General features: G+C 36.8%; 1 protein-coding gene across 2 annotated transcripts in view; it reads left to right on the plus strand.

The window, feature by feature from the left end:
* IFTAP (intraflagellar transport associated protein) overlaps window positions 1–16,760 on the plus strand; it is an 87,218-nt gene extending 70,458 nt beyond the window's left edge. For both annotated transcript variants that reach the window (XM_049779898.1, XM_049779899.1), the window contains 2 exons: window positions 9,580–9,719; window positions 16,374–16,760. In XM_049779898.1, the coding sequence (XP_049635855.1) occupies window positions 9,580–9,719; window positions 16,374–16,556 (323 nt within the window). In that variant the 3' untranslated portion in view covers window positions 16,557–16,760. The remainder of the gene's footprint in view (window positions 1–9,579; window positions 9,720–16,373) is intronic.
* Window positions 16,761–25,778: the final 9,018 nt, after the last annotated feature.

Raw genomic sequence — 25,778 nt, forward strand, 5'->3', positions numbered from 1 at the left:
TGAGATCAGAGACCTAAAGAAAGCACATACTCCAGGAAGAGTTTCTTGTAATCTAATAGCCTGGGCAGTTCTGAATTTCTGTATGAGCAACTCAATGGTTCTAGTTGAATTAGAAGGGATAGAAAGGATTTACCAGGAAGCTGAGTTTGAAAGCTGTTTTTGAATTTGGGGGAAAAGGTTGGCTTTTTAAAATTTGGAGGATGCTTTTTATTAGACAGGTGGGGAGGAGGGAAGGAATGGGGGGGGGGGAAAGGGACAAGATATTTTAAAGTGCAGTTTCCTGGGCTCTATGTCCAAAATAAAGTTTTATTCAGAAGGTGTTTGGTGAAATTTAGTAAGATGCATTTTAAACCTGTTGTTTCAGGGGATTAGGTTCGTGGAAAACACTTTGAGACAAATGTTTCTAGTTTGCAGGTAGTGCATTAGCAATCTAAAAGTAAATTCCTAGGAGGGCGTGAAGGCACATATTTGTACTGTTTTACATTTCTTGCCTTCTGCCAGTAAGAAGAGAGTATTACTGATATAAAATGACTTTGCCAATGAATCTGATCTTGGTATCTGCCATTTTTTCTAAAGTCTCAGCCAACTAGAATGAGCTGGTCAAGACCTTCTCAGATGTAAACTAATGTAGAAAATAAAGGTTGAAAAGCAGACCAGGCACACACGATCTATTCCAATTATGAGAAAGACCACTCAGGCTTCGCAGTTTTCATAAGAGTACAATCTGGGTCATTTGAAAGGAGTAAAAATTAAATAGTCTGTATGTACCAAGGTGAATTTTAGTTTGAGTCGAATTTGTATGAAACTTCAGGAATGTGAACAGCAGGCAAATATTTATATCACATGGGAGATGTGACACTTTAATAGGCAAGATGCTTATATAATTTTGGCAGCGGAGCAGGTGACTGATTAGATTCTGTTGTTATTGTTTAAGCAACAGATTTGCCTGGGGCTACAATGAAGTGCATTTATATTGTTTTCTATCACTGATTTTATTTATTCACCTCACTTGGCTTTCAGAATTATTCTCTAGGATTCAGTTCTGCCATTTCTTTCCTTTCCGGTATTTACTTATTATTTTGGGATATCACTTGGAGACACTTTCTCCAAAGAGATAGCTCAGTGCTTTGGTTTTGAGTAGTATCTGAAGATAATTTTGTTTCTACAGTTTGAGGGTTTATACGTTGTTTGAATGGGGCCATACCCAGATGTACTCGCAACTTACTCCTGATTCTGCAGACAGGGATCACTCCGGATGGGGCTTGGGGACCTAAGTGGTATCAGGGATTGAACTTCTCTTATGCCTGTAAGGCAAATGTTTTACCTGCTGTAAGTAGTATTATCCTCCAGCCCTTCTACCCCTTAATTTATTGGGTAGAGGATTCTACCCTTTCGTACCTCTTTCTCCACTGTCGATGTTAAAAAATATTATTCTGGGCCCGGAGAGATAGCACAGCCACGTTTGCCTTGCAAGCAGCCAATCCAGGACCAAAGGTGGTTGGTTCGAATCCCGGTGTCCCATATGGTCCCCCGTGCCTGCCAGGAGCTATTTCTGAGCAGACAGCCAGGAGTAACCCCTGAGCAACGCTGGGTGTGACCCCAAAACAAAAAAAAAATTATTCTGTTCTGGTGTTAATTATTGGAAATTGTTGAAATACCAGATGCCAGTTAGGTTGTGGTTTCCTCTTATTTGACCACATTTGTGATTTTCTTTATTATCCAGTAATTTTTTTTTCACAGGTTGGTATTTTTTATTTGTATTTTATTTGGTTTTGTAGAGTGTTGTCAAAATTGGGAACTTCTCAAGTGTATCTCTTCAAATATCTTCTGTGTCTGGACCATTTACCATGTATAATATCTAATGTTATAGAGCATCTTCTGTTCTGTTTCTTTTTTTTTTTTTTTTGGCCATACCTCGTAGTGCTCAAGGTTTACTCTAGCAGTACACTTAGGTATCACGCCTGCTGAGGCTCAGGAGACCATATAGGGTACCAGGAATTGAACCTGGGTCAGACACATACAACACGAACATCCTACCTATGTACTATAACTCTGGCCCCAGGAGCTTTTGTTTTTAATTTTATTTCTTTAGTTGGAGTTATTATCTACTATTTATATTCTGGCTCACTAGTCCATTCTTGAATTGCATCTAAAATGCAATTAACACAATTAATTTTAACTATTGAAGTTTTTAAAAAAAATGTAGAATAAATTTAGTTCTTTGCTCAAATGATAATTTGCTCAAATTTTGTGGTTGATTTTTGGAACACATTAAGTAGTGTTATAATAATAATAAGTATATAATAGGTTTATAATAATAAGTATATAATAATAAGTAGTTATTTATGTTTTATATTGATGTCTCATTTGTTTACATGTCTCATAATTAACTCTAATATTTAGATTTTCTGACTATATTAATATTATTAAATCCTTCATTTTTGGGAATGAAGTTTGACTCATATGATCCCACTGTATTCAGGGCTTACTCCTGACTCTATGTTCATAGATTACTCCTGATGGTGCTTGGGGATCATATGTGGTTCTGAGGTTTATTGTAACTGTCATATGCAAGGCAAAACTCATTTTAACTCTCTGTACCCTTATATCTTATTTGTAGTACACTTTGTGTATCCTTGGTGGTTTTTATTTGTGTGCTAGTCATTGTAAATAAAATTTGTAGGTCCTGGATGAAATTATCTACTCTAGCAAGAAAGTTCTTTAATCGTTTGCTAGCAATTAGGGTAGAAACAGATCTTCTTAAAACTAATCTGGGATTGAATTTCAGGCTTTGTGATGACATCTCTACTTGCTTAGTGTCCAGCAATAGTTCTTCAAGTTCCCTTGTTCTTGGAGAACCCTGAAAACTCTTAAATTCTACCCTTTCAGCACTGTAAATTTGTTGATAGTTCTAGGTTTTTTGCTTCTGACCCTCTTCTTGTATTCTCAATCTCTTATTATAAAGCAATAAATACCCAATTTAAAAATCTTATAGGCTTGTTTTTAGTAATTTTTAGTAATTTCTTGCTCTCTAGAACCTTAGCTTCTCAAGTTCTGGACTGCCCAGGTAGTTTTCCAATTCAATTGAAGAGCTGATTTTTTTTTTTTTTTTTGGTAATTTTTATCCTGCTTTTTTAATGCTCTTAGTGGAAAGATTAGGCTAATCAGAATCTGTCAAGTAATCTAGTAACTTTTGAAGAAAATCTAGCATCTGGAGGTTAAAAGAGTTATAGTTTGTAGTAATGTTGTAAAAACTATAATGAAAGATAATGCTTGAAACTTACATGTGTTACCAGTTGACTAGTAGTTATTCCTTTTCATGAATTTGTACATCAGGAGACTGGGAGGGAATAGAATGGGGTAGGGTGAGGTTGGGGAGACACTGAGACAATGATAGAAGTAGACATAGTGGTGGAAGATATGTTATTGGAATGTTTTATGCATGAAACCTTGCCATTGACAGTATAATTAATAATAATTTTTGAAAAATTAGTTAATTTTGAAAAATTGTAGTTAAAACAAATATCACTTTCTCTGAAAATGTCTTAGGTGAAATGGTAAAAATTTTTAGTCTTGACCCTACAGTAGAGCTTACTTTAATGTTTTGCATATTAAAATATGTATACATGAAGCACTTTTGTATCTGAAATACTGTGCTTATCTTGTAGTAAAAATCTTGCATGATTGAATGATGTGCTGAACTTGATTTTTTTCCCTCTTTTATTCCATGACTCATCATTTTTACTTGAAAGAATGAGAAACTATAGTTCTTAAAATGAATGAAGTGAGTCTGTCTCTTGAAGATTAATGACTGGTAATATTCATTGACAATGATAAAATTGGCAATGGATCAAGTGGAAATTAGGTTTTTGGAAAACTGATATCCAATACTGTGTGCTTGACATCTTCCCAATATTTAAAATCTCTTCTTATAAAATTGATGTTGTTAACTAATGTGATTTTTGACTGGATATTGAAATATGTCAACATTTAGAAGATTTTCTTAACACACATTGTGAGCCAATATTTTTTACTCAAGAGGTTACAAAATCATGCATAATAAAGAGACACATTCAATGTGTAAGATAGAATTGTGGGTTTTTAACATAATAATTTTAAAAGTTTGCAGAAATGGTTTAAAGTTATACTTTACAGTTACTTTAAGAAACTTATTTGTCAATGTTTGATGTAGTGCCAAAGGAAATCCACAATTATATAAATTACAGTATATTTACACAGTAATTCTTCCCCTTTACAGCTATATCTTTGTGAAACTAGATTTTCTTTTTCTTCAATAGAAACATCATTTTCTAAAAATTGAATGCAAAAGCAAATATAGAATCCAGTTTCTCTTTATGTAGATGTGAAAAATTAAATATAAAGCAGTATAGATGTTAAAATATTTAAAGGAAAGCAATACTTCTCAAAAATTTCTTAATTTTAAGAATATAAATTTTTCATAAATAATCATTTTCATGAAGTTTGGGTGATGACTCACAGGGTGAGACCACATACCTCGCATGTAAGAAGCCCTGAGTTCAATCTTGGTACCACATAACACTGGAGCATTTCCAGGTAGTGTTTGGTGGCACCTAGTGTGTCTCTGGGTATATCTTTGTTGGTCCCAGTACCACTGGCATAGCTTTCTTGGCCCTTGGATCACTGGGCCCAAACATTAACCATTCCAGACCAGCAGGGTAAAATATCACTAGAAGTAGCAGCTAGATTCGCTGAATGCAGCTGGGAAACATTGCTCAAACTCTCTCTCTCTCTCTCTCTCTCTCTCTCTCTCTCTCTCTCTCTCTCTCTCTCTCTCTCTCTCTCTCTCTCTCTCTCTCTCAACTGAAACCCAAGTACAGACATGTTTATAATCATGGTGCTTAAACAAAGACACTATTATAAGAAAAGAAATCAAAAATAAATCTTCAGTCCATTTTCCCTTTTTTCTTCTCTTCTTTTTCTTCTTTCTTATTCTTCTTCCTCCTCCTACTTCTTCCTCTTCTTTTTCTTTCCTTTCCTCTTCTTCATTTTCTTCCCTTTTCTTTTCTTGTCTTTTCTTCGTTCTTCTTCCTCTTTCTCTTCTTCCTCTTCTTCTTGCTCTTCTTTTTCTTCTTCCTCTTCCTCTCCCTCCTTTTCTTCTTCCTCTTCATCTTCTTTTTCCTCCTCCTTCTCTTTTTTATTCTTCACTTTTTCTCTTATTCTTCCCCTTATTTTTCTTCCTTTTCTTCCTCCTCTTCCTCTCTCATACTTCCTCCAACTCTTCTTAATATTCTCTTCCTGAGTCTCTATGACTCCAATAATTCCTTTGTTCTTTCTGTTGAGTTTATCAAAGACTTCTATTTTCATTTGTTCACATTTATTGAATAGTTTATTCATTGTCTGATCATTTGCTTTAAGGCCCTTTTCTAATCTCTTCTGTATGGAGTTGTTCTGCATCTCATCCTCTGGCTCATTGACCCCATCCTCAACTGCTGTTACTTCCTTGGAAAGGCTTTTCATTGAGGTTTTAATTTAATATATTGAGTTTTTAGACCTGTTGTTTGAGTTTGGAGTTTTCTGAGTTCCATCATTGTGGTCTGTTCAGCACGATCTATGCTTGCTTTGAGTTCTTTGAGTATGCTCCATATTAATACTCTAAACTACTTATCTGAGAGGCTTTTTCAGGTCATTTTCATTCTCTATGCATGGTGTTGTCAAGCATTGTTTCCCCATTGCAACACTTGTGTGGGTTTTATTATGTGCTGTGCTGGACTTTGTGGGTTAGAAGATGTGCACGGCCGGCCACTGAGCGAAGTGGAGCGGCTGCGCTCCTCTGGCTCCACCTTATTGGGTGGGCCTTATTGGCCTTACCAGGTTGGGGCCCTGGAAATTGTGTTTGATGGCATCTTCTTGGCTGTCTAGTGCAGAAAAGTCTCAAACTTTTTTTTTTATATATGTAATAGCATTTTTAAATGATTCACTAAAATTGAATTTGAAAAATTGAAAAATTGTTAGTTTAATTTATAATGTGATAAGTAGTGGAAGGTATAATCCACAAAGCAAAAATCTCTTTGAGGTCTTCAAAAAATTTGGTTGAGCTTCTGAAACAACTCTAGTTGATACTTAACAGGCAGGATTGCTTCAGTGCATAATCTTGGTGATACTTGGGCCAGAGGTTCGCTACCAGAGCCACTCTGGAGGTGCTTGGATGACCATCGGAGGCATTCCTTAGAGTGCTCAGGAGCCCATGAAGTTCTAGTGAGTTAACTTGAGTCCCCATGCACCCCTAGCCTCTGAATTATCACTCCAGCCCTTTCAAACATTTTTTAAAACAGACTGCTGAGATAAAGTAGCATAATTACAGAAAAGGACTGGATTATGAAAGTGTTTTCTTTTTCTAAACTTATGTTAAACATCATTCTAACATGATGTGAAATTTGTGTTGTCTTATTTAAAATCAGTGTGTAAATATTTTAAGTTTAGCATAAAAATCTAATTCTGTCCCTCATCAAACATTAGTCTCTATGACCTAACTTATAACCTTTATTACCCTTGCCCTCAGGTAACCAATTGAACTTTTATTTAAACAATTTTTTAAAAAATAATATCTTTAAGCATCATGATTACAAACATGATTGTAGTTGGATTAGTAATTATAGTTTTGTCTTTCTTTTAAATAATTTTTATTTTGACCACAGTGTATTACAAATCTTTCACAGTAATATTTTAGGTACATAGTGACATTGAATCAGGGACATTCCCACAACCAATGTTGTCCTCTCTCCACCCCTGTTCCCAGCATGTATCCCATATCCCCCTCTTTTGCCCCCTGGGCTGCTAGTATAAGTGGTCTCTTCTGTGTCTAGCCTGTTGTAGATTGGTTATCAATTCTATTGTAGTTGGGTTTGGATTTGGTGTTCAAGTCTGATCATTTTTTATTTCTACTCAATGTTTATACATCTGTTTAGTCTTACAATGTGCATTAACCTCAATGATGGTATTCAGTTTAGAGGAAAATAAGGCCTTTGATGGATTTTATAAATAATCTAAGGTGAGATTGAGTTTCTAAAAAACTCAAGAGTTTTAGAAACTTTTGCAGAGAACCTTAATAATTCATTTTTTTAATCATTACTGGACATAATAATTTCATTCCAAGAGAGTATGAATAAATATGTAACCCACCCATGATGGTAAAATTACTAAGGATAAGGTTATTTTCTTCATAGAATGGTTTTTTTTTTTTTTTTGAGGTAAACCTCAGGCCTCACACATGCAAGTGCTATTGCTGAGATATATCCCTTCCATAACTGATACCTTATCAGACTATTCCCATCCTCTCCGATTTCACTCTTTTACAAATCTGTTCTTTGTTAAACTAAAGTCATTCAATTTTATTCTTGCTTATTCTCTGATTTTGTATATAAACATTTTATCCCTGTAACAAAATTTGATACTTGAGAGTAAGGACTATGCATATTTTATATCCTCCACAAGGTTCTATTGACAGGTTGACTTGATACTTGCTATTGAGTTTAAAAGTTGAGATGCAGGAAATTCATTTCCTATTTGCAAGTATTTACTGAGAATTTGCGATGTAGAAGGCACCAATAGATATATGTTAAGCACCGATAGCTATGCAGCTGTGCATTTTACTTTTTCATCGAAGCAGCAAGGGACAAGAATTTTAAATTCAGAGGATACTAAGTCCTGTTGTGCTGAAAAGATTGTTCCTATGGCAGTAGAATTTTTATGAAAGAAACTGTTTTGTGGAAAACATTACCTTCTTTGCAAGCACATTAGGGAAGTAAAGTGTATCTGCAAAGGGATGGCAATGCCTCCACTTCAGTGCATGTTACTGCCAATCAGGTTTTTAGATAGCCCAGAAGTAGGATTGATTTTGATTTCATATTTTAATTGATGTTTGCAGGTCAATGGGTCCAGATGTGATGGTTCTCTCATTAAGAGACCTAAATCTTTCTCTTCATGCCTTTATGTTTGGCAAGTTTCTATCTAAGCTTGTACCAGTCTAAGGTAGATTTATCAGGGCTCTTTTTTTTTTTTTTTTTTTTTTTGTATAAGAGTCTATAAGTTCAGTGTTGATTTTTTAATATATTTTATTTAAATACCTTGATTACATACATGATTGTGTTTAGGTTTCAGTCATGTAAAGAACACCACCTATCACCAGTGCAACATTCCCATCACCAATGTCCCAAATCTCCCTCCTCCCTACCCAACCCCCGCCTGTACTCTAGGCAGGCTTTCTATTTCCCTCATACATTCTCATTATTAGGATAGTTCAAAATGTAGTTATTTCTCCAACTAAGCTCATCCCTGTTTGTGGTGAGCTTCATGAGGTGAGCTGTAACTTCCGGCCCTTCTCTCTTTTGTGTCTGAAAATTATTATTGCAAGGATCTCTTTCATATCTTAGTGAGGTACTTTGGCTTTGAGTTCATAGAGTAGGACATTGGAAAGCCAGTCATTCCATCAGCCTGAGTTTAAAAATATATATAAATTGTTTGAATTATATATATCTAGATACACTGCCATAGGAAACAATCAAAGCATGTTTGTTATTAATTAATCATTTCCACTAGGAACTTAATTAGTGTCTTAATTAAGATCATCATTGAAGAGCAGACAGCAGCATCATGGCAGCTGCACATAGACCATCTCTAACCATCCTTCTGGTTCTCTGAAAACTTAGACTGAGGAGGAGGCCAGTGATGTTCCTAACGTCTTTCTTTGTCCTCCTTAGAGAAAGCTAAGGGAGATGACTAGATACCTACCACATATCCACATTCAGAAATAAAGGAATGTATCCAATATATATAGCCAATACTGGTTATTCAGTAAATGTGACTGCTTTCTTTTGTTTGTTTTTGGGCCACACCTAGTGGCACTCAGGGGTTACTCCTGGCTCTGTGCTCAGAAAGCACTCCTGGCAAGCTCAGGGGACTATATGGGCTGCCAGGCTTTGAACCCAGGCCCATCCCAGTTCATCTACATGCAAGGCAAATGCCCTATTGCTGTGTTATCACTTTGGTCCCACATGTGTCTATGTTAACAAAGCTGGAACCATGTTGTTTCAAGGACTGAACCTTGGACTATACATTGGAATAATACAAAGTATTTCATTGTTCTGTTAAAAATTAAGGTTCTTTCCTTATGACATAATTGTCTTTTAAATATTATGTTTTTTTTTTGAGATACTTTCTTTTTGTTTCAGGAGAAAATGAGTTCTACCCTTCAGAAATATATTGGAAAATGAGTCAAACGAGCATGTTCTTAACCTTGTTTTTTTTTTCCTACAAAGTAGATAGTAGACTGGGGTGGTGGTGGAAAGTGTGATTATGTAGACCCCCAAACAATTATTTTTCCAAGACTTATTAGGTATGATGTAATTTTTTTTAATTACATAAAAGTAAATGCACTGAGTGCTTCTATCTTATAGAAAGGACAGTGCCTTGAGTTAGGTTCTCAAATAAGACAAGGTAGGCATGGTGAATGCTACTTTCCTTGTCCTTTTGACTCTGTTGAAATTGAGGGAAATTGTGAACTGGGTAACAGGATTAAGTGAAATATTTTGTGTCCAACAGATTTGATGCTGCTTCCAGGAGAAGTGGAACAGGACCTCTGCATGAGCATGCCTTCCTACACCCCCTCCACGACCTGGCCTCCTGCCCCTGGAATAAAGCCACAGCCCACTGTCAGAAGTGCTCACCAACAAATGGAAGAGGTGCTTATGGGAAATTTATCTGTATCAAAATTTCCTGGATATTATCCATTGTCCTTTACAGAGGCTGGAAAAATTGAGAATTTAACTTACCTAATTGGGTGCCACTCATGGCTACCTCTCTTTTTAACACGAGTATATCTTTTTAAGCTCAGGGTGCAATTATGAATTAAATGGAAACGATTTCAGTTTCATGATGTATGTCATGCTAGAGGACAGTGCTACCTGGGGACTTTGCATCAGAAACTGTAGGCAATTTCTCATAGCTTTTAGTGTGAGCTGGCCATATCTCCTTTTTATTATTTTTTCTATGATCATACAGACATTTTTGTATTAGTTAAAGTAAAGCCAGCTGCTCTTGGAGAGAATCCCAATGTTAATTCAGTGGCTGAAAGGAGATTGGAGTTGATTTCTCTCCAGAAATAATCTGTGGAGTCTTTTAACTGCTTTAGCAAAGCTGGGATGATCAAGGACAAGGATTTCTTCTTTTTGTAACTCTACTGTGTTTTGGACATGCAGGGTACATTGGCCTGCTAGCCTCTAAATCCTGAGACAGCCTGACCCTGGTACCTGACAGGGAATATGAGAATCCTTTTTAGCATTGGCTATAATCTGCCTATATTGCTCTGCCTGCCAATGATGTTGTAGAAAAAAAGTCTCTCTCACTCTCCCCCCCCCCCCCAACCTTAGGATACTGTACTTCACTGTCCCAAGTCAAGTGATTGTCTTACCTTGAGGCTGGGAAATAACCAGGGGCCCTTATGTTCCCTCAGTGTTTGGAGTCAACTTTTCTGCCTGTTTCTATTGGTGACCAGTCCTGTCTGTTCACAGGAAGGATGTGACAACCTATCTAGTCATGAATTTCATGGGAGATACATGAATCCTGTCATTCTTTACTGCCTTCAATGTACAACATGGGCATTGTGCATCGTTTTGGTTCTTACTATTGTTAGATGAATGGTGGGGTTTTATAGCAATGCTCAGGAAGCCTGGCAGTATTGGACCAACTGCAGTTAGGGTACAGTGTTAGTACTTGAGGATGTTGTGTTGCTCAGTCTCTATGGAACTAGGGATTACCTGGGCAGTACTGGGTTTCCTTAGGGGTCTCCAGAACCTCATCCAGTGGTGAACTGGGACTTTGAAGGCTATGTCATTGATGTTTGGGAGGGGTGGACATATAGTACTAGGGATTTAATCAGGGTTGACTGTATACAAGCCATGTATTGTAATCCTACACATTATCTCTGACTCCTAAAATTGAATCTTTTGTTATCATTTGCTATTCTTCAGATACACACACACACACACACACACACACACACAAACACACACACACACAAATCATTAGCGAAGGCTGCTAATTCGGTGATGGGAAGGAGCATGGAAGAGAATCAGGCACAAGAAGTTATTTACAAACTCATTTCTGTTTCCTAATAAATTCTTTAAGGTATCTAAGCTATCACTCAGATGCTAGTAATTTAAAGTTATTCTGATATCAAAACAGTCAATCAGAAAGTCCATGCATTTCAAATGTAAATCACCTCTTTCTTATAGAACTTTTGTTCATGGACATCACAAAAGCATATGTAAAATGCTTTCTGGCTTATATTAAAATACCAAATTGGTTCCCAGATAAACTGTCAGGGATAGCTACGTTTGAGCATGTTTTTAGTATTATAGATTGCTTTTTCTGAGTACTAAGAAACTAAAATTGCAAGGTTATTTCTAGCAGGAATTAGTTTCTTTTAAAGACTTGTTCATATTTTTACTTCAGTTGTAACCACATGAATTACTAGACTGGCCAGTGGTTACAAAAATCGTTGTAAAATGATTTTAGTTGATGAAGGTAGAGGGCAAAAAATGATTTCCAGAATTTATCAAATATTTGGTAAAATACAAGTTAATACTCAACATATGATTGCATCTTTTGTTCCAAAATGTAAACATTAAAAAATTGGAGTTAAAATTATACTATTTTAGAGTAGTTTAAAACTTACTTTAAAGCTCTAGTATTAGAAGAGCATCATCATTTATTTCCATAATTTTTAAACATATTTCATAAAAGGTGGTTTATGTTTAATTATTTTAATATTTTTTATAAAAACTTGCCAAAGGGCTAATTTAGGCCTGAAATGCTCAGAGATTTCTGTGATTTCATTCCAAAAATATGCAAATTTATCATGAATGCCTGGACTTTTCCTTAATTGCCTAATAAGACACCATAAGCTTACTGATATGGATTGGACTAATTTAATTAATTTAATTTATCACTGTTTTTATACATGTAGATTTTTTTTCACATAGAATTAAACCTTTCTTAATAACCTTCTAGCTTTTATTTTAAAATAAATATTTAGTTATTTTATTTTGATGAATTTTGAAAGTTTTGGAGAGCTCTTAAAGAGTTCTTAACATAAAAATAGTTTGTATTAAGAAAATGAAAAATTGTGATTTCTCTTCTGCATCTCCAACCATAGAAAAGGTCAAAGAAGAAACCTATGTTCATCTTTTAATAAGAGCTTCTGTTTTTTTCAACTCATAATGGGACTCTAAGTTTTTTAACTTATAAAGACAGTTTATTTACTATATTACTTTGTTAGATAGCCTACAGCTAAATGCTGCATTATTGATCTGAGCATTAGTTCTGTTTTCTTTAATTTGCCTGTGTACTTCTGTGAATGAAAATGATTCTTTCTGTAACAGTCTCTGTTAGACAAAATCACATGAGCAATTTTAAGTAGAAGTTTTCTATTAGTGTACAAATTCTATTTCCTGAGAGGCTACCAAAAGATTTCAATTAGATCTGAAATTAGACACCTGAAATCCACATATTTCTCTCAGCAGCTCCTTAGGCAAAAATAACAAGTTAATAACTTAATTCACAGTTGTTTTCTGTTTCAAGGCAGGGGATTTGGTGTTCCATTGCATAAATTCTTCTCTTTGAAATGAGTCAGGATTTCAGTCTGTAATCTAAAAATCTTGGAGTCTTAATAGCTTAGAACCCTAGAATGAAGCTAGCTTGAAAGAAGAGACTTCTCCAAGTGTGCCACTGTCGCTGATATCTGAAATATATCCATAGACACACAACCTTACTTTATTTTAAAAGCTGTCAGTTCAAAGCTCAGAATGCTGTCTTCACCATGCAGTGACAATGAGCCTCAAGTTTACTTTGAGTTTTTTATGTGCTCCTTTTCTTGGAACATTAAATTCACTCATGGGTAATCTCTTTCATTAAAGTTCAGAAAGGTTAGAATTGGTGCTGAGTTTCTTGTGCCATTCGTATGGTGCCTTGTAGTAAATATTTATTGTATCAGCATAAAAATAAACATCCTTGTGACCTCTGGGCTATGATTTCCAGATAGAAGATGGTAAGATCAGGGCTGGGACAATACCCAGTGGATAGGGCATTTGCCTTGTAAGCAGCTGATCTGGGTTCAATCCCTGGTATCCCAGATGGTCCTATCCTCGGCATCACTTATGGTCCTTCAAGCACTGCCAGGAGTAATTCCCGAGTGCAGGGCCAGGAGTAATTCCTAAGCACCTCCAGGTGTGGCCTTAAAACTGGAAGAAAAAAAGATGATAGGATCTTGGTTCTCTTTCTTGTTCATCATTGGTTCTCCCTCCCACAACACGGTAAGCATGTTCAAGTCTCCCATCCTTATCTGAGCAAGGACACTACCTTACCTTTCCTTTTAGCCCATCTTAGACTATTCGTCAGTTTTACCCTTTCTGCTCTTCACAAAATAATTATATTTGATGTTCCCTCTTGTTTCTGTTTCCTTTCCCATGTTCCTCATTCATTGTCCAGCATAAATGTTTCAGTCACTTTTGTTTTAGTCAAATCAACATGCATGTTTCAGTCGCTGGTTTATAGCTATTCAGAATAGAGGCATCAGTAACTTAAATACTACTGTCTAATTCTCATGGATTTGTGCTAGTTTGATTTTATTTTTGATTTTTCAAGCCACACCTACCAGTCCTCATGGGCTACTCCTGGAATGTTGCCTGAGGGTTGCTCCTGGCAGTGCCAGGACAAAACTCAGATATCTCATGTGCACAGCATGAATACTGGCCCTTTGAGCTTCCTCCCAGCTCTCTTACTCTTGATTTTAATCACTCTCTCCATTGCATTTGACTTCTGAGATGACCCCTGACACTCGAACTCCATTGGTTTACACTCTATTTGCTCTGCTCAGAATTTTGTTTTGTGTACACAGCAGGCTCTGAGACTTGTTTAGTTTGACATCATTTGGTGAAAAAAATTGGTGAGAGGGGGACAAAAAAATAGTTTCCTGTCTGAAACTAGTGTCTTTGTGAAATTGTATGTTTTCCCAGGTCTGTGTTGCTATTTCTGAGTGATAACTGTTTCATCTGCCAACCAAAGAGGTGCACATTTTTCACTGGGGTACATTTCTTCCAGGCCTGGACAAACTTTCCATTTTTATTAAGAGCTGGAATCAGAGAGTTAGAAAATGAGCAAATAAATACAAATTATTGATGTGTCTGAGAAGTGCTTGTGGTCTCTAAATGTGATGTTTGATAATGTTTTATAACCAGAAAAAGGTTAGAGGAATTTAACTTTTGTATGTAAAACTGTTTGTGGTCAAAATTGTGGAGTTTTTTGTTTTTAAGTTTTTGGGTCACAACCAGCACTGATTAGACACAGGGGTCCACCATGACATTTCTTGGGGCTCCTTAGGTGTGTGGCTCCTTAGGCTTAGGGTGTGGCCAAGTATTTGCAGGACTTCAGTATTGCTGAGTAGAGCTATAGATAGCAGAACTCTTGTATTTGGGAAAGGAACATGTGGTATATGTTTGTATAGTGTTTGTATAGAGCTTGTATAGTGTTTCATCTTTTGAGCTGGTCTTAGCAATATTGCCCTACTGTCACTTTGCTTGAGATGATATCTAATCTACTTTCAGAAAGAGACCGAAATGGGACTGGGCGATCAAGCTGAGAGGTCAAACATTGTTGGTTGCATGCGAAGCAAGTGCCCTATCCACTGTACCATGTCTCCAGCATTTGGTTACATATTTTTAATGAGCCACTGTGCAAATTCCTTTGGCTTATTCAGAAAAGAACTTTTCTTCCAAAAACCCATGGCTTGGCTTAGTGATAACATCACAGTAGATTTTTGATGGGTTTTTGCTGTTGTTAAGGGGAAGCTTTGACTGAGATAGATTGCCCCAGATTCAAATCTTGCTTCTCTTCCTTACTAATTGTGTGGCCTTGGGCAAGTTGCTTAACCTTGCAGAAGGGAGTGACTGTGTCTCCTGGCAGGGCTCTCAAAGGTTGTTTCTGCACAAAGGGTCACCTACTGCTAGGGTTGGCACCTGTGGGAACGCACTCCTGCAACTCCTGTTACTGTTTCTAGGATTGTTCTTTGGCTTACTTTACTAAGAAAGGCCCAGTAGGTGTTCTTGTCATTAGTACTGCACACCAAACCGAGAGACACAGCTTGCAGAGCACACAAGAAGACATACTGATTGAATCACCTGTAAGAACAACAGCATGTGGTTTCTTTGCAATATGGTCCACTTCAAAAATATTGCCAAATGCATACAATAGGATCATTTGCTACGCAAGAATATTTAAGTTGATTGTAGCTTTAGGCCTCCCATTCTTGTATAAATCATAGTTTTTCATTTTTCAGCATCATCATATGTGCTATAGAGCTGCATAGAGGTTCCTTGATGATTTCATTGCCTCACACTCCATTTGCTTTTGGAAAGGCTGTTTAGAGGATGTTACAAGGAGATTTAAGGCAGTCTCTTGTTTATTGGAAAATATGCTTTTGAAAAATCTGCCTTTTTTTAGGAGGTCTTTAAAACTTAGATTATAAACAACTTGATATACTATTGTCATATCTCTTTGCAGGCATGATGTCTTATATACAGTATTTAAAACCTTTATAATAGAATAAAAGAAATTCTGAAGCTTTAACTTTAAGATGATATATTTTTATATTTCACATTTCCCTCTTTTATGTTGGTTTTAGTCTGATGTCGGGGGTCATACTAGTTGCATACATGATAGTGCATGTGTCTCTGGGCACTGCACCTATTGATGTGGGGTAGGGACAGGATTGAACTGCCAATCTCATGCATGCAGAACCACTACCACTGAGCCACATCCTTGGGTCTGAAACTGAACTTTTAAATTCAACCTGTTATAGGCCCAGGAACTATAAATATTTATGAAGAGTAAGCATATTATTTATGTTATTTTTATCTTTGAAAAATTGTTTTAAAAATTTTTTTAGCAAATGATGGCTGTTATTTAAGGTTGATATAAATTTTAAAGTATATTTTCTCATATTTTAATGTAACTCAGTGTTATCAGTTACTACTAGCCCAACAATACAAGTGGTAAAAACAATGAATGTGTGCAAAAGAGACTTTTTGATTTCTGCTGTGGGCAGAACTAGTTAATGATATTCATTCAGATGTAGGATAGTACAAATGGGGCATATTAAGAAGCTTAAATTAGGTCAAATTGAATAATTCAATTTATTCCTTTACTTAAAAACAGCTTAATCAGCTGAGAGTACTAAAGTCTAAAATTTTTTTGATTAAATATTAATAGGGAGTTTGAGTTTTCAGCTCTATCTTCTTTACAATGATCACATGGTTTTCCTTTTCTGCTACCTTTGCTAGGTATTCGGAGATGAAGTTCAGCCCTTTTCCCTCAATGAAGAATTTGATTATGACAGTGTGGTATTAACCCCCAAGTTCACACCTGAGGAATTGCAGGCCATTCAAGAGCTATCCAAACAGAGGAGAGAGAATGTCAACACAGACCTAGAGGCACCCTGTGACTCCTTCACCAAGACATCTTAGTGTCATTTTCATTTGGTTTCTTTTCATATTTCTATTTAATAGAATTAAAGTTAAGTCTCTTATAGTCCCCTTTGTGGAATGTATGTGTGCAAAGACTTATCAGAGTTATTTGTTAGCAGCAAGATGTGACTAACAAGACCAAACTATCTACCCCTTATAGGATTCTCTTCTATTGTATTGCTGCTACATTCTTTGACTGGTAGAGGGAGATCAGAGTGACAAATGGGGACAGAGAGCAGCCTTTATTAAAGCATCTTTTGTTTCAGTTGGTATACAAGACTATAAATATTGTTATGGCTCTGTGTTGTTACTTCATACTCACCACTCAAGTACTAAAATCTTTCCAATGCAGTCCATTGAATCCCTTCACTATTTTATCCCACTCCCTAGCACATAAAAATTTGCTTTGGTTGGTAATGTGCTTGATTTGTTTCTTTATACTGCAGTGACAACAATTTAGCGGATCTGGCTTTTATTTTTTCTATTTTCCGCGTGTTTCACATAGACTCTTGGTTTTTGCTTTCTTTTTTTTTTGAGGGGTGGGGACAGAGGTTGTGTGCCAGGCATCAAACTTGGAAATGCAAATGTTCTGCAACTGAGCCACATCTCCTTTAGAAGGACACATTTTACGTTTTTGTTGAGAGGACTGTAACAAGGTAATGTGTGGTATGTGACAAAGTTTGGAAAAATTCCACCTTTTTGGGGAAAGGATAATTACATGCAGAATACATCATCACACATAGAAAATGTGGTAGATCTCTGGTCCTAGCTCTCCAGAGGTAGTGGTATAAATGTGAATACTGAGAGGTTGGGATTCTTGAATTGATTGGGAAAAGTTTTAATGAAAAAGAAATCACCTGAAAATTGATTATATGTCATATATTAAAATATCGTGCTTTGTTATTACTTGTGAGCCATGTGTGAGAGTAATTTTAAAGTACAAGGAATCCCCCCTTGTCTTCAGAAGCTTAAAATATAATTTGAAAAGGTAAGGCAGAATTAAAGAAGCAGCTTGAGAATGTGAAAATATGGAGTGCTACATAAAAACCCCAGAAATATATTAAGAGCAGAAAAAGTAACATAACAGAAGAGAGGGTGATATGTATGAAGTAATTTTATTATTGAAGGAATCAATAATAAAGGAAATGTACTTAGTCTTAAGTAGTTTTTATGCAGGCCATTAGTTCTGTGCATGTATATATGTACATGTGTTTATAGCCACAAAAATTGCCATTTGTAATCTTTAGGAAAGAGTACTCTTGATTTAATGTTGCAATAGAGTCAAGTGATTTCTCCATCTATCTTTCTTTCCTTAGTGAACAAACTTAGAAAGCTCCACTTAACTGCCAAGCCTTATGCTAGACAATGTGGAGGTTTGTATAAATTAGACATGACCTGACTTAGTGGGGAAGACAAGTGAATACACAAATAATTACAGTAGAGCTTCTTGGTTCAGTAGAATAGCTACTAGCTGTATGTAGCTATTGAGCTCTTGAAATGTAGCTAGTGTAAAGAGGTGAATGTTGAGTGATAATTTTATTTCAGTTTAAAACAAAAGTTGATGCCCATGAAATGGAGCTCAGCAGTAGAATGTATGCCTTAGCATGGGTGAAATTCTGAGTTTGAGCCCCACCACCACCACAAATGTCTAAAATAAAACATAAATAGGAGTTTATCTTTGATGTAGTTATGAAACTATCAAGTACATTTGAGGCAAATTGTATATGTCAATTCTGCTTTTTTAAGTATAAAATTTATGACACTCAAATCCAGATTATATTTGATGACGATATAGTGACTAAATGTGAAGTATTATAAATGTAAACTACATAGTGGATTCCAAAGAACTAACATAAAATTGTAGAACACCTGGTTATATATTTTTTGTTTGTTTCTGGGCTACACCGAGTGACACTCAGGGGTTACTCCTGGTTATGCGCTTAGAAATCACTCCTGGGGACCGGAGAGATAGCATGGAGGTAAGGCCTTTGCCTTGCGTTCAGAAGGATTGGTGGTTTGAATCCTGGCATCCCATATGGTCCCCGTGCCTGCCAGGGGCGATTTCTGAGTGTAGATCCAGGAGTGACCCCTGAGCACTGCTGGGTGTGACCCCCCCCCCAAAAAAAAGAAATCACTTCTGGCTTGGGGGACTATATGGGACTCCGGGGATCCAACTAGGTCCGTCCTGCATCTACTGAATGCAAGGAAAATGCACTACTGCAGTGCTATCTCTCCGACCTCAATATATTTTTTAATATTGGTTACATGTTAGAATAATAATATTATGAACATACCTGGTTAAATAAAATGTATTATTATAATTAAACCTATTTCATTTTATCCTTTTAATAAAGCCCAAATCAGACATATGATTGGGATATTTTTATCCGCCAGCATTGCAGTCAAGTGTAATCTAAGTTGTAAGAATGTTGTGTGCCAAGACTTTGTAGAGTATTGGCAGTTGTAGTTCATTAATCATGCTCCTGTAGCTGAGGAATCTTCATAGAGGGAGTGACATTTGAGATTGGTCAAGAAGAGTAAGTAGAAGCTTTTGATTAGAATAGTTTGTGTGAGAGATGATTGAGAATTTGAATTAAGGTATTGCAAGTAGGAATAGAAGGTACTAATTTGATGGGATATTAAGGCTTAACTGGCAAGGTCTATTCACTGTTGCAATGTATGAGAGCCATTGGGAAGTTTATACATGATTTGTTTGTTTTTGGGTCATGTCAGGTGGTACTCAGGGATTATTCTTGGCTCTGCCCTTAGGGGACCATATGGTATTCTGGGTATAGAACCCAGGCCAGCTGTGTGCAAAGAAAGTGCCCTATTTGCTGTACTATTTCTTTTTTCTTTTTTTCTTTTTTTTTTTTTTTTTTTTGGTTTTTGGGCCACACCTGGTGCTGCTCAGGGGTTACTCCTGGCTGTCTGCTCAGAAATAGCTCCTGGCAGGCACGGGGGACCATATGGGACACCGGCATTCGAACCAACCGTCTTTGGTCCTGGATTGGCTGCTTGCAAGGCAAACGCCACTGGCTGTACTATTTCTTGAGTCCCTAATACAAGATTTATAACACAAAATATTTGTATCATTTAAAGAAAAGCCATATTGTGATGTAATTATTTATAAAACTAGAGGCTAGTCATGACCTTGATTTGAATCCATTACCCACATCCTGAGTACTTCTAGGAGTCACTTCTGAGCATAGTGCCAGGAATAGCCTTTTAGCAACCTAGATATGGCTCAACCTTTACCACCCCCCTAAATTTTTTAGTAACATATTTTATTAACTAGGTAGGATAGTGTATGAATATTATTTCTGACCATTCTATTTGTAGAGTTGGTATATTTATTTATTTTTTTTTTTTTGGTTTTTGGGCCACACCCGGTGACGCTCAGGGGTTACTCCTGGCTATGCGCTCAGAAGTCGCTCCTGGCTTGGGGGACCATATGGGACGCCGGGGGATCGAACCGCGGTCCGTCTCCTAGGCTAGCGCAGGTAAGGCAGGCACCTTACCTCGAGCGCCACCGCCCGGCCCCTGGTATATTTATTTTTCACTTGATTTCTTTTGGCAATTTTTCAGTTTTTAGGGCAGTTGATCATTATAGCAACATTCACAGTGGCTTTGGAAAGAGGTTCCTTGCTTGAGGCCTCTTGTTTTTAGATAGTTTTATCTCAGTTATATTGCTATTCTTTTTTATTGTTTGTCTTTCTCACACAGTGCTCAGGATCAAATTACTCCTGGCTCTGCTAAGGGGTTGCTCTTGGGAGTGTTCTGGGACTATGCAGTGCCTGGGATCTAACCTGAATCTCTTACATGCAATAACTGTACTCCAATCCTTTGAACTAATTCCAGGCCCCATCTTGCCCTGCTGAGAAGTACATCTCCAGAACTACCGTAAATCTTATGAATTTGTTTTTGAATTGTTGTACTGGATTTGTTTCAGATTGATTGGAAAACCTTAACAAAGTACTTTAAGAAATAGCTGTGCTTTTCTAGATTATGTAGTGATGGCAGAGGTCAAATGAATATAGATTATAGATAAAATATATGTGAAAATATATTTTTTATATATAATGTATGATTATATATATATGAATGCAACACCAAAATGGTAGGGACAAATGGTCACACAAAACATGTTGAAGACTCTAGAACAGAGAGCTGGAAAAATAGCACAATGGGAAAAGTGTTTGCCTAGAACCTGGCTGACTCATGTTCTACCTTTGGTATCCAAATGGTCTCCAAACACCACCAGGAGTGATCCTTGAGCACAGAGCTAAGGTTAAATCCTGAGCACTGCTGGGTGTAGGGGCTCCCCACTAAGAAATCTAGAGCAGTGTGATAGTTGCAACTCAGATGATAGAAGTTTTTATTTCTGGTCTTCAGACCTGTCCTAACCAGTTCTGTGTGGTGACACACCGAGCAGTTTATTCCTTCAGATCCATCTTATATGTAACAACAAGTGATAGCTAGCAAATGTATTAAGACTTGATAATAAATTTCCTTGATACTCTCATTAAGAATTCTCATTTCTGAAGGAGAGAGAACATGTCTTGCATGCAGCCTAACTGGGTCAATCCTTGGTACCAAATATGGTCCCACAAACACCAAGGAGTATGGCCACAGTGAGAGAATAAAAATTAAACAAGAACTGCAGGAAATATTTGCTGAAGAATCCTAGCTATCATTTTGTAATGCTGTTAGTATTCATCATGCTTAGCCTTGTGTTATTTGTTTTTCTTGCAGTCCCCAGGGCAAGCAGCAAATCTCATTCAGTCTAAAATCTTTGGTAAGCACCATCTCTTATAAATTATGCTTCTTCTCCTGACTTAGTTTACTTATAAAATCTACTTTTATGAGGGCCATCAAAGTATCTCATTAATATTTATAATATATGACTTATTTGATATATATTTTTACTCCTTTCTCACCTCCCATTCTCTCAAGCCTCCCCTTCCTTTTGTTGTTGTTGCAATGACCAAGAACTGAATATACACTTGGCTTGCTGATCACATTCTTTTAGCTGTGGTATTTGCTGCATTGTGGCGATGGCGCACTTGACCAGTGTGCTCACCGAAGGTTTTCACCTTTCACAATCGTGCTCATAGTAGTGCTTGCTCTCTTAAGAATTATGATAAAATTTAAGACAAGCATGCTCTAGTTGAGCTGACCCGGAATAGCTGCAGTGCTCCCTTGAGTGCTCACTAGTAGCTGCAGTTCTGCTGTAGCACTTGCACATCTTTTCCTTTGTGGTGTCATCAGGGGTTGCATCCTTTTATCTAGTGCTCACATAGACCTAGCTGTGGAGAAAGGGGAATGGTGACAGAAGTTCTCATGATACGAGGAACAGACAGTAAATTTGCCATGTTCAAACTGAAGAGCTCTCAGGACCACCATTGGCACTTATGGGCACTGGGGATTTGAGTTCATGATCAAATGCTTGAAAGGCAGGCACTCTAAATCACTGTACTAATTCTCTTATCCTCTTTGCTATACTTTGTTATAGAAATAATGTCATGAAGCCATTGAGTTCATAGTAAAGAAACTAATTAAAAATATCTGTCCAAGCTGTACTAGAATGTTGACTTATTGACATAACAATAAAAAAATGTAATTCTTCAGTACAGAAGTGGGAGAAAAAAATGATCCAATAATAAAATTTTAATGTAAGTAAATTTTGCATGAAGGAACAGAAGAAGATACTTTGGTATCAAAATAATAGCAAGTTAGTAGTAAAGGCTTTTTCATGTTTATAGAAATGTGCAGTGTTTCTAAAGAGTTTCCTTGCCTGGTTCCACTTCAGATGGTAGTAGATTATCTCCATTGTGTGCATGTAGAATATTGACATCCCTGTTAAGATTAAAAAAGTAAGTCTCAAAATTGTGTTAATATTGGCGATGTTCTCAGAAGAAATTAGCATCAATTTTAGTTTAGGTTGAAAATTATTTTCAAAGGATGGCTTATGTGCGAGTGGTAGTAATGGTGCTTAAAGTAATTAGAATGTTTAACAATCAAGCAGAAAAAGACCCTACTAATTATTCTCATCTCCTTACTCCACACACAAACATACACTCACATACACAGCAGCACACTGATACGTATTCACACATGTACAACCTTGCATAAAAAATGGAAGAGCCTGGACAGAATTTTAATCATCATGTACTTGAGAATTTATAAAAACACAATTATTTTATTTTCCCCCCCAAAATGTACATTTATTTCCAAAATGATTTTCTAAGTACTTAGGGTTTAAAAAGTTCAGTGACTTATAGAAGACTTAGCTTTGGAAAATGAAGTCAGCTGGTTCTGAAAGAGGATTTAATTCCTGAAAAATGGTTTATGCCTTTAACAGGTTTAGCTTGAGTGTCATACTGTTGATGCACTAACTCTGGCGATTTCTGATGATTCAATATACATACAGGATACACATTTCTGAGTTCTCTGTGTGTATACACACATACAGGCATTGATTTTTTTTTCAGTGAACAACTGCTTTTCAGATATGACTATTTTTCTGAAGTTGAATCTGCTAACCTTTTTCAGAGGGAAAAACATGCTACATTTATCTTTATTTAATTCTATTTTGTTTTATTGTTTTAGCTGTGGGCTGTGCCCACAGCATCTGCTTTTCCCAGTCCACTGAGAGTAAGTGTAACACAGAGAGAAGCATGTTGGTAGTTGTTTCTGTTTAAACAGCTGAACACCTGGATGTTCGTATGCAGGTGTGGAGAATTCTAGAGAAGGGGGTTTCAATTGAAGATGAGCAGAAAGAAGAATCTATACAAGCTGCAGATGAAGACGTTGGTGTTGGAGACTTCAGATGGTTTAGTACGTTTTTAAAAACTAGTAAGGATATGTGAGTCCCTTACATGTCAGGGACTGCTTAAAATAATGGGATAGCATTTCTGAAAAAAAAATGTTTTTGCTTACATAATGGCTTCCATATTTGTCATCCTGAGTTTATCATATCTGAGCTTTGCAAGAATTACAGAGTTTTACACAGAGAACTAATGTGATTATTTTCTATTGTGCTAAAATTAAGCTCTAATATACCAGGTGTCAGATAAATATCTGTTCACTACCATTTCAGTGGTTTATAATGAGAAAATAAAATACATCCATTTTTTTGTATATGTTAGTATGTCTATATCCATTACTCCCAAATTTAACAGTCCTTACATTCACATTAAATTTGTTTTTTTGTTCTCAGCCTACACTGATTATGCCTATGTCTTACTCCTCATTCTGAGCTCATATATCACTCCTTGTAGGGATGGAGAAACATATGTGATGTTAGGTATTGAGGTGGGTTCAACTACATGTAAGGCAAGTGCCTTACCTTTTTATACTGTCTCTCCAGCCAGACTTTAAGTTTTATTTTTATTTATTTTAAATTGACTTTTGGGTCAGAGTTGGATGTGCTTAAGGCTTACTCCTGGATGGGTTCAGGGAAACATGGATTTCTGGGGATAGAACCTGGGTTACCCAAGTCAAGGCAAGTGCCCTACATACTGTATCTCTGGCCATGCTCCTTATATCTTGAACAATAATTGAGAAATGTTTAGTATCAACTGAGTTTCTGCTACAAGTTCAGAAGCATCTTAGTGAGGTATGGGGGAAGGAAAAAAGGATCAAAATGCTTTATGACAAGGAGAGAGTTTTGACATAGGGCTGAAAAGTCAATTCATTATCCCAGGGATCCCAGTGTTGAACTTGTATACACTAGATTCCTCACTTTAAGTATTGGCTTAAAAATTAGCTAAAAGCAGTACAAAGAGTGTCTTTTTGCCTTCTGGAAGATGAGTCAATGTTCTTTTGGGCAAAGATGGTTTGTTTTTGTGCCTCCATGGCAAATGCCTGTATAAACATGTATTTGTTTGGTCTGTCTTGTTCCTTGCAAAACACTGGGCTGCATTGCAGATGGTACAAGTTCATCTCACAGTGGTGGTGGAGGGTTGACATGAAAGGCAAAGAAATCCTTGAAACCCATCCTCTCAGCCCACAAGAGCAGCCTCTTTCTCTCTCTACCACAGTGATAAAAGCCAGAGATAACAGGGGCATTCCCACCACACACTCTGTTGTGGGGAGCTGGCAGTTAACACAGGTGGGTGTAAAGAGCTGGCCGCTGTTTGAAGTTTATCTGTTGAAGGGAGATGCCTCCTTTCTCTGCCATCCATGCTCTGCTTGTGTCCATGGAGCTGCTGCTCCTGAGAAGTCACCAGGTGTTGAGTCTCTGTGCGCTTGTCAGAGAGCTACTAGTTTGTTAAGGCAAGGTAGGAAGTCAGTCTCTGCTACGTGCAGCTGTTTAAGGCCACGTTGGTTCATGGCTGTTTTTATTTTTTTTTCCCCAGAGGTAAAACTAGATTGCTGAGCAACACCTGTATTTCTTTCTTTTGGTTTTCAGGTCACACCTTGGGTTCTCATGACTTATTCCTCACTCTGTGCTCAGAGATCACTCCTGGGAGGGATCAGGGGATTCAATGGGATGTCGGGGATTGAATATACCCTCTCCACTGTACTATCATTTTGGCTCACTGAGCACCTGCCTTTCTATCTACTTCAGTCCACTAGATGGTAGGGAAGCTGAGTCTATTTCAGTTTGTTTGCGTGCAGCTAAAATGCGTTATGAAGAAAAGCGAGTGTTCGATGATTCTGCCATTCACCAAGCAAACAGCATTTCATTAAAATTACAGTGTGCTACTTTATCTTGACCTACAACCAAATGGAACTCATTGTAATACATTATCACATACAAGATAGTTGGCTCATTAATAAAACCCTAGGAAAGAGACAGGAGTAAACAATAAAAACTCCCACACATTAGCACCATAATGTATGACAATATTTTTTCATCTTTTCATCAAAATACCCCATGTAATTAAATCCCAAGTAAGTCAACAAACAAATTCTTCAGCTTCTTTTATTGCACTATTTTTTTTAAATGAATTGTTATTTTTCCATACTAAGGAGCAAGTAAGCATCAATTCCTAGGTGGTGCTGAAAGTTTTCCTATAAAAAATAAGCACTTAGTGAATGTAAATGATACAGAAGAACATTTCCAGTATTTACTTGAAAGATGGTATAATGGAGTTAGTTAGAGTGATATGAAAGAGATTGTACATGGAAAAGGAAATCTTCAGAGGTTGTGATGACAAGATGGCCAGATTTAGAGTGATGGAAGGGGAGAGGGAGCATCTGAACCCATTTGAGCTA

Source organism: Suncus etruscus, chromosome 9 (assembly GCF_024139225.1).
Source record: "Suncus etruscus isolate mSunEtr1 chromosome 9, mSunEtr1.pri.cur, whole genome shotgun sequence".
Classification (NCBI taxonomy): domain Eukaryota; kingdom Metazoa; phylum Chordata; class Mammalia; order Eulipotyphla; family Soricidae; genus Suncus; species Suncus etruscus.